Below are 9,999 nucleotides of genomic sequence, written 5' to 3' on the forward strand. Positions count from 1 at the left end.
CTGGGAAACGTAGTATGCACAGAGAAGTACTCCCTTCTTTTTCTTCTTTCGTCTGCTCCCTTTAGGGGTCGCCACAACGGATCATTTGAATCCACCTCATCCTGTCCCTAGCGTCCTCCTCTGTCACACCAGTCCAGCTGTCATTCCTCTTCTCTCCAGAGCATACCATGCAGAACAGGTGTTTGATAAAATAAAGCTCACTTTATTGACATTTTCACAGAGGTGGGACCAAGTCATTGTTTTACAAGTCTCAAGTAAGTCTCAAGTCTTTATCCTCAAGTCTCAAGTCAAGTCTCAAGTAATGTCAGGCAAGTCAGAGTCGAGTCTCAAGTCACTGGTGTAAAAGTCCAAGTAAAGTCTGAAATTTTGAATTTCAAGTCCTTTCGAGTCTTTAAAAAAAAAACGAAAAAAAGCATGTTGCAGTTATATGCTAAATGTAAATATTAGACCATGTAATTTTTAAATCTGTGTTTTTCTCAACACATGACAAAATAGTGAACTTAGAAAATATACACAAATTGTGAAATTGCACCTCTTTAAAATGCAGCTCAATTAAACCTAGCTCCAAGAATAATTTTCACCGACAGTTCTGAGATAAGCTGCATGTTATTCTTGGATGCGCTTGTAGGACCGGCTTTAAAATCGCATGACAAAAATATCATACATAAATAAATGATATTTTAAAAAAAATATAATTTAAAAAAAAAACTGCATCACCAACGTAGCCTGGAAAACATTTGCTAGTTAGATGAAGTCAGCTATCTCATCTTAGCATATTTATATGCATATTTATAATTATACGCTTCTTGGAGTGAGTGCACACACTCATGAAGTTTAGTAACTTCCGGTCACTGCAACAAGCCCAGGTACAGTTTACCGACGGATGGGTGCAGGACCTTGAAATGCACCGTGTAGAAAGTAAAGACCATCGTACGTATCATAAGTTTACCAGTCTCACAAATCGTCGTCATAAATACACATTCGTTAACCGTTTATTAATAGGACCTTTGAGCTCAACGGTAATTAATTAGCAGTGGAAATAATTTCTGGTAGCATCACAGAAATGTAGCAGTGACAATAATATTGTATGCTGTAATCGCACTGGACAATTAGTGATACAAAAACCTGTTTTATCCTGTGAATAAAAGTATATGTTTTTGTCAATGTACCATAATAACAGAAGCGAAACACAATATTCTGTCAGGACAATTCACTATTTATGCACAATAAACAAAGGAGCATAGCGCGACAATTTCTGTTCAGTGCCAGACTTGCTTGTAACCTATATCACCAATTATGTTAAGAAAAATGACGCATTAACTACAACAGCAGACTGACCTTTGTGGAAATGCTTGGAGCAGACTAACCTGTGAGCTGGAGGGTTCTGGGACGTTATAATTGGTCTTTGAATGGCTGCAATCCAGTCGCATCTTTGTTACTTCGGAAACATGGCTCGAACAATTTCTCTTCAACGACGTAATCCGATAACAACCGATCTCTTTACCCGTCGGCTTCCCGTGGCTGTCATGCGACCGGCTATTGCAGTTAATAATACAACAGCTTCTTGACATTTTTGTGTTTCTTTTTATCGCTGTGTGACTGATTTTAATTGAAAGCCTGCGTGCGCTAGTACCGCTTGCCACGAGTTCCCAGAATCCTTTGCGGTTCTACCCGTGAATGACGTCACATTTTCAATCTCTATATAATATGCATGTTAAATTTTATATTTGGGGTAAAATATCAAGTCTTTTCAAGTAAACCGGTTCAAGTCCAATTCAAGTCCCAAGTCATTGGTGTAAAAGTCCAAGTCAAGTCACAAGTCTTAGAACATTATTTCAAGTCAAGTCTAAAGTCATAAAATTAATGACTCGAGTCTGACTCGAGTCCAAGTCATGTGACTCGAGTCCACACCTCTGCATTTTCAGTGCACTCACCATGGGCCCAATAATATCTGTTTATTTATTTCATCATTAGCCTACTTATACAAGAAAAAACTGTGTTTTTCTAAAATCCCTGTAGTCATAAAAGCATTCCCAAAATGTATGCACAGTTCCAACTGTCCTTCATACGGACACTGAGTGTTCTTTTCTTTAAATTCCCTAATGAATTAGTACATAGTCAGTGGTTTAGGAATATAGGCTCTTAAGGCTTGCTTTTTTTGCAGTTTTTCAGAGCATCTGCCAGGGCGTGCAGTGCCATGTCAGCATTAGTCTTCTCACAGTTGTATCCCATCAATCCAATCCTCATCACCTAATTAAATGAGAGATGGAAAGCACATTACATGAGTATACTCTGCAGCAATTCAGCAGGATGATTCAGAAAGCTGCTCAGACACCAAAGTGATGACTTTGCTGTTGTTAAAAAGCCATTGTAATTAAACCTGTCACACAGTACCTGGAAATGGTCCTTAAACATTATATCTTTGTTTGTCTGGATTAGTTTGATTCAAGACAAGATATGCATGTTAATTTAAGAGAAAAGGACAACAGGACAGGAAGCTGAAAAGCTAGAACGCCCTGAAACTACTACTACACATCAGAATTAGTTACCACCAATAATGACTGTAAAATTAACTCACCATGCCAATGGAAGGGCCCAGTCCTCCTGTCATCTCCATGTGGTGATGTTTCATGATATATGTCAGCATCTCCCTCCAGTCGTAGCCTTCAGGGATAGCAATGGTGGTGACGGAGGGAAGCCTCAAATCCTGCAGGACACATATAAAAAATGGCTTTCGTCGCAACACAAGGAAAACTGCTCCAGTGAGTTTAAAAGCAACACAAATATAAAGCTAAGTTGTACAGTGTTGTTTTGTTTGTCTCTATTATTTTGTTTCATGTAAATATCCCCTTTATTCTCTCTGTGTATCTATGTTTTCATGGCACCACGATGCTATTTTCTTGCATTTCTGTCTCACTCTTTCGGGGACGAATAGCTTGAGGCCCAGATCCTCCAGTCCTCTGTACAGGTAGGCTGCTACCTCCTTGTGCTTCTTCCAGGACTCCTCCAGCCCCTAGAGGGAGACAAAGATTTATTGTGTTTAGAAATAAATACCTAAAAGGGTAGGGACTTGATCATTGATAGTGTTCCTGTCAGTAATACCAACTCAGAGGTTACTAAACAGACAACGATTATAACATTTATTTTGTTTGACTGGGATCACTCAGATGCCTGGAGTCTAAAAGATCATGTAACTACCAAAGGAAGCATGCACATTTTGCCTCACATAATTTACTCCATTAATTAGCACAAACATAAAAGAGAAGGCAGTTCACTCACTAAAATACTGACTGTATAACATACTTTTCAGTTAGATAATTTCAAAAGACAACTCACATCCTCAGTTCTCAAAAAGCTGGGGCACTGTGCATTAATTGGCAACAGATCAGTAACATGATTGGGTATAAAAAGAGCATCTTAGAGAGCAACATATGTTTCCATGGCTTCATATTAGCAGAGCCCTGCAGTCCAGACTTGTGACTAAACATCATGAAACAAAAGACATGACAAAGAAGAGCCAGGACGGTCGAGGAGCTAGAATATGATATTAGACAAAAATGGGGCAGCCTTCCTCTTGGTCTCTTTAGTTGTCAGACGCTTATAGGCGGCTTTTAAAAGAAGGGATGCTACACAGTGATAAACAGTACCCTATCCCAATTTTGTTGAGACATGTTGCTGCCATCAAATTAAAAAATTACCCTCTTTTCATAAAATGGTCCATTTTGTCAGTTTAAACACTTGATATGTTTTCTGTGTTCTGCTGTGAATGAAAAATGGCTTTATGATACTGTAAATCATTGCATTCTGTTTTTATTTGTACTTTGCATAGTTTCCGAAACCTTTTTGGAAATCTGTGTTGTATACAAAGAATAACAGTATCTAGAAATTACAGATTTTTTGTTCAGAAATGTGACTGAAGAAGTTGGGAAATATCCCTTTACCCTCTCAGCAAGAATGGCCAGACTCTCTCTCAGGGCGAAGAATCCAGACACTGGACCGGTGTGGTGGTATCTAAAAGCCACATGACACAATGACACTTTTACAATTCAAGGTTTAGTAGCTTGAATAATATTTTTGAATTTTTTTTTCTCATTCTAGGAGTTTTCCTGCAACATTTAACTTTAAACTAAAGTTTAGAGGGTATTTGGAACTACCAACAATCAGCTTGTAATCAGTTATCTGCTGTGGACTTACACCCTTGCTGGTTTGCCATCGCAGCCCCAGTAGTTGGACAGATGTGTCATATCAAAGAGGTAGGAGACTGGTTTTGTTTTCCTGTTAAACATCTTGTGGCTGTGCAGAGGAGATAGCATTGCCTGAACTACTTTTTGCTTTTTTGTGTGTTTTTTATTTTAAATATTTGTAACAATTTAGGATAAGATGCATGCATAACCACTCCACCGTCTCCCTCCTTACCATGCTCTGTCATTAAAAGAGATGGGTGCTGTACCAGGAGGTGCATTCAGAGCCTTTTGAGAACCAGAGTAGAGGATATCAATATCTGGAAACACAATAAAAGACGGATTAAATCCCACACAGGCGCATCTGATGGTAGGAGAGGAAGTTGATCTTTCATCACCGCCTTACTTTGCTTGTCCATAAAGATTGGTGCCGCACCGAGTGAAGCGACTGTGTCGACCAGGAAAAGGCAGTCATGTCTGCGCGAGATGTAACAATGAGGAGTGAGAAATATGACACTATAATCTGTTATGCGCTGTTTTAGACTGATGTGGTGGGAGGCTCACTTTCTGCAGATGTCTCCAATGCCATCAACTGGGTGACACAGACCAGCAGAGGACTCCCCGTGTGTGAGGAAAAACAGGACAGGCTTGTGCTTTTTTATGGCCTACGGCGAGATGTGAAGACAAATTTAATCATGTGTGCATGGTGTAAGTGAATCTTAGTGATTTACCCAACTTAACCCTTACATACTGTTCAAATTTCATGCCTTCACAGATTTGTTTCAGCCACGCCAGGCTTTCCCTCACAATATACAAAATTTTAAAGTACAGCTCTATTTAGGATGTATCGATAGCCTGTCTGACATAAATAGATGATTAAACCTTAGTTAATGTTTCAGAAGTTTTATAGCACCCTTTTTTGTAGAAAAAAACATCTACTATCACATAATACCATTTCTCTAAGGCATGAAGACACTAACAGCCATAATGATTTGAATATATTTTATTGAAAGTGACTATGGTAAGAACATCCTGAAATGCTAGGATTTCTTATACAACTCTTTATAACCATTACAACACTCATCACTGCTATATGATTAAAAAATCTCAATCACTACCATATATTATATAATACCATAACAATGAATATTAACAATATTCATTTAACATTAATTAAAACTTTGAACACAAAATGTGCTTATTGCAAACTAGTCTGTTTGTTCACAGCAGTGACAGGAGTGCGTGGGACCTGCACATGTGTTCACACACTCTCTGAAATGGCAGCTCAGGTGCCTTTATTATCTCATGACGCCCTTCAGGCCTATTTTGGTCTTGGTCTCTGTTCTAATCTCACTTAGGGCAGAATAAATAGATTTTAATAATCATGGGTGGCATGCTTGCAGGTGTAAATGTAACATATTTTCCATTATTTAGAGTTTGTCTTACTGTCCACTCAAAGTGCTTTGAACTGAAAGTTACACTTTAACTATTCATTATAACAAATACCTCATATACTTATGGCCAGTGTAGAGTCACCAGTTAACCTAACATTGATGTCTTTGGACTGCAGGAGGATCCCAGAATACCCAGGAGACCATGCAACATGCACCCCAGCCAGGATTTAAACCAGGAATCTTTTTTCTGTGGGGCAACAGTGCTAACCACCCTATTTTAAATCTTGTGTCAAGGCACCATGTCTAAATTCACCCTCTGACCACTCTAGGTTTTTTTTCCAATTGTGCACAAAATATCACTGAATACTGCAAAGCTTGTTTTTACTACTTCACTGTTTTGAGATCCCCTCCACGATCCTTCACAGACCAGCAGGACAATTCTGGTGACAGTGTCAGAGGACAGTGTCATGGTCAACCTTTAACTCTGTCACCACTGGCCCATACAAAAATACAGACAGACGTGTATTTTTTGTGTCTTTGTGCACACAGACATGAAACACACACACTTGGCAAGTACAGTTTCACAATTTCAAGATTCCCTAAAACCAACGTTTTCCTTTATTTGACCAACACTGACATTTTACAATACTCGCTTTAGGTATATTCATCAAAGTTAGGGCAGAAAGAAAAGACTTGAACAATATGTAAGGATTAAAAATCTCACCTTTAGCATCATGGGCTCGGGCGGATATTTTTATTTTATTTTATAGTAATAATTTCTCCTTCAACAATATCTTTAAATACCTGCTCAATTTCCGTATTGGTGAAATATCCTCCAGGCGTTTTTACCATTCTTTGTACATTGGCACCTACAGATAAAAACATATTCTCTGTAAGCTACTGAATAAATACATAAATTGGCTAATAGTTAAACAATCGGTATCAATGTAGTGTACTTATTAAGTGTGCGTAAACCTGTGCGTAAACGCTTACCCATCCTCTCTGCAATTTCTGCAACGCGCTCTCCCCAGATCCCGTTGATGGCTATGAGCACGCTCTCTCCGGGCTCCACCGTGTTGAATACCGCACACTCCATAGCCGCGTGCCCGGAGCCGCTCATAGCTATAGTCATGTTGTTCTCTGTCTGAAAGGCATACTGGATTCCTTTCTTGATGTCATTCATGATCTGTGACACGAAGTGAAAATTGGAAATAATTTCAAGTTTAATTTGTCAGGAATGGTCACTGTTGACGCTCAGGTGGGCTGTGCGTAATTACGCACAAGCTTATGTCCTAAGGATACATTTGGTCTTTTGTTGTTGTTGTTTTTAAAAATAAATTTTAACATGAAAAAAAGACAGAGAAGAATTTTTGGTCTGAGTTATTTGTGTGCCAAAAACAACTTAAAATCAAAAATTTCAATCTAATAAAGCAATTTTAGTGGTAAAAATGATGATTAGGCCTTGCCAAAGCAAAGATGGAAAACAAAAATATCCACTGGTCACAAACTTACAGAGCTAGTCCAGATTCACCACATTAGGAAGCCGTTCCTATTTCCCAGATAAAAATAATTTGAATTTCCAGTATAAATTAACTCAAACAAAAAGCACTTACCTCATACATTTCTGGGTGCAGGTGACCAATTATTGGTCTGGACCCTGCAGCTAAGATGCGTGGAGGAACGTTCGACGGTCCCGGTCCGAACAGGTAACGAAGAGGCACCTCCAGTGGTCGCAGCATGCATGCCGGCGGCGGTATAGTGACGGAGGACATGGAGCGGTCCTGGCGCAGCAGCACTGGCGCGCTCCTCGCGGCCAGCGGACCTTCGAGGGCCGCTGATGTCTGCTGGGCGAGCAGGGCGCCCCGGCTGAACAATGCCCGCTGCATCATGGCTGATGACCCGATACTGAGAAGCTTGCGTCCGGTGAGGTCACTTATGCGAGACAGTTAGACTGAACCGGAGTGTGTGACAAGGTGAAGATTTAAAACAAACAGGTCTTTGACCTGCTGGCCACGAAGTGTTGTGCGTCACACTTAAGGGTTGGCATCTTGTGCATGACGACACACCAAATAGCAATGCATGTAGTAATGAGAATGTACTGTTCTACACATTTATTTATTATAGCCTAGTTTTTGTAGCTTCCTGTTCTCATGCTAGAGATAGTGGAAGCTTTTAAACTTTTTTTTAACGTTTTAAACTTTAAACTTTAAGCCTCTCATATCATAATTTTATAAGGGCCTTTTAATGTTGGAAAAACTATATGTGGAGATTAAAAACCATTTTGGGAAACCTTTCATTGCATTAGTAATAAACGTGTGTGGGTAGAACTATTAAACATCCTAGTGACACACGTTATTCAATACTGTTTAGTGTAATTTATACTTAAGTTATGTCTGGCCAAGACTGTCCTGTAAAGACTCAGAGGTCTACTACAGCTTTTACAGTTTGGATCCACCACAACTGGTTTTGGTGACTCATTTCTGGTCTAAATCAACACACTTGACTCTTGAACTATGTGGAAAAATGAAGTCCTACACTTGTCAGCTTAGAACCAGTTGAGGTGAGTTTGTAGGTTAGTTGATTTTGTAACTGCAAGTATTCAGTCTGTAAAGAGGAGTTTCCTCTCAGAGAGCCAATCTGCTCTCTCAGCGGAAGAAGTGGGGCAGGGAAACAAACAGCCACACACCTACCAACCCACCCACCCACCCATCCACTCATATGAACACAACACACTCCAACAAACAACTCGGGCTTATTATCTAATGTGTATGAGTATTGACATATGCTATTATGTGGGGTCGTTCTCTTGATAAGAAACAAAAATATAAATAATCATATGGTTATTACACAAGTGTTTTCTTGTTTCCAAACAGAACAGCAACCTATAGATTTACTGGATATCGGAAATCCAGATAAAGGAGGCAGGATAGAGATATTATATTTTTAAATTAAGAAAAAAAAGTTGTTATAACTTTCAGAGCTACTGGGCACTCTTCACTGCTTCCTCCAAGCTGAACCTCAACATATCTTATTTGTAGTGAAACAGCGTCTATGCTTCAAGCAACAGATGCATATTGGACAGCAATTTCCAAAGCATTAAGTTGAACATATAACTTGATCAGGAGTTGTTCTGTCTGACTTTATAAACGTTTCTACAAATTGACTACAAATATAATCTAGTGTTTGATTCCTTTGCTTTACTTTGACTAATTCTGCAGCATTTCTCAGTTTTTCTTCAGCAGGGTCAGTAGAAGGTTCTGGGTAAATAATTAAACCACTCGTAAATAGGTGGACTTGGTTTATCCTATCACTGGCCTTTGCACTGGACCCAACACTCAAAATCCACTAAAACAGAGCAGCAGGAGGAGGAGGAGCAGGGGAATGATCAACAAAATAAAGACTGTGAGCTCCTTCCCATCTAACCACAGTTAGACTTTTTGAAAATGGCTGTTTTTATGTTTACTAATAATCACAATACTTGCTAACAGTTGTGATGAGAAAGTAGACCCTTAAACATGATTTTTATCACAGTCCAGTGCAGCCAATAGCATGCTATATTTTACTTGAAGCATGTATATTTTTCCCCTCAGTCTGTACTTTACCCCATTCACTTCCCCAAAACATCATGGGTGACCAACTCCTGCACTGGGGTGGACCCTGATAAGTTCTGATTGATTGCACCCTTGATTCTGCTTATGGGTCAGACTCTGTATTGATTGTCTGATTGATTCAGGTGAGGGAGGTGAAAAGGAGAACTACACAAGTTTACAGTGTCAACACAAGTACAGGAAGTGCAGAATTATTAGGCAAGTTGTATTTTTGAGGAATAATTTTATTATTGAACAACAACCATGTTTTCAATGAACCCAAAAAAGTCATTAATATCAAAGCTGAATGTTTTTGGAAGTAGTTTTTAGTTTGTTTGTAGTTTTAGCTATTTTAGGGGGATATCTGTGTGTGCAGGTGACTATTACTGTGCATAATTATTAGGCAACTTAACAAAAAACAAATATATACCCATTTCAATTATTTATTTTTACCAGTGAAACCAATATAACATCTCCACATTCACAAATATACATTTCTGACATTCAAAAACAAAACAAAAACAAATCAGCGACCAATATAGCCACCTTTCTTTGCAAGGACACTCAAAAGCCTGCCATCCATGGATTCTGTCAGTGTTTTGATCTGTTCACCATCAACATTGCGTGCAGCAGCAACCACAGCCTCCCAGACACTGTTCAGAGAGGTGTACTGTTTTCCCTCCTTGTAAATCTCACATTTGATGATGGACCACAGGTTCTCAATGGGGTTCAGATCAGGTGAACAAGGAGGCCATGTCATTAGTTTTTCTTCTTTTATACCCTTTCTTGCCAGCCACGCTGTGGAGTACTTGGACGCGTGTGATGGAGCATTGTCCT

At 39.2% G+C, this 9,999-nt stretch overlaps 1 protein-coding gene across 1 annotated transcript; it reads right to left on the bottom strand.

The window, feature by feature from the left end:
* Window positions 1-1,945: 1,945 nt before the first annotated feature.
* On the bottom strand, window positions 1,946-7,561 carry agxtb (alanine--glyoxylate and serine--pyruvate aminotransferase b). The gene is made up of 11 exons (XM_082514506.1): window positions 7,189-7,561; window positions 6,569-6,761; window positions 6,380-6,444; window positions 4,746-4,846; window positions 4,588-4,658; window positions 4,417-4,501; window positions 4,195-4,293; window positions 3,942-4,011; window positions 2,918-3,013; window positions 2,579-2,707; window positions 1,946-2,250 (listed from the first exon to the last, which is right to left on the bottom strand). The coding sequence occupies exons 1-11, from the start codon at window positions 7,462-7,464 to the stop codon at window positions 2,143-2,145; spliced, it is 1,293 nt and encodes a 430-aa protein (XP_082370632.1). The 5' UTR covers window positions 7,465-7,561; the 3' UTR covers window positions 1,946-2,142.
* Between the last annotated feature and the right edge of the window lie 2,438 nt (window positions 7,562-9,999).

The sequence above is a fragment of the Aulonocara stuartgranti genome (assembly GCF_965226115.1).
Source record: "Aulonocara stuartgranti genome assembly, chromosome: 18".
Classification (NCBI taxonomy): domain Eukaryota; kingdom Metazoa; phylum Chordata; class Actinopteri; order Cichliformes; family Cichlidae; genus Aulonocara; species Aulonocara stuartgranti.

Bases quoted from the DNA above. Each gene is read 5' to 3' on its own strand.
- agxtb (XM_082514506.1), bottom strand. From the start codon at position 7,464: ATGATGCAGCGGGCATTGTTCAGCCGGGGCGCCCTGCTCGCCCAGCAG. The intron at 6,762-7,188 runs GTAAGTGCTTTT...TTCGTGTCACAG, and splicing joins TGCACCCAGAAATGTATGAG to ATCATGAATGACATCAAGAA. The intron at 4,659-4,745 runs GTGAGCCTCCCA...CATCTCGCGCAG, and splicing joins ATTGGAGACATCTGCAGAAA to ACATGACTGCCTTTTCCTGG.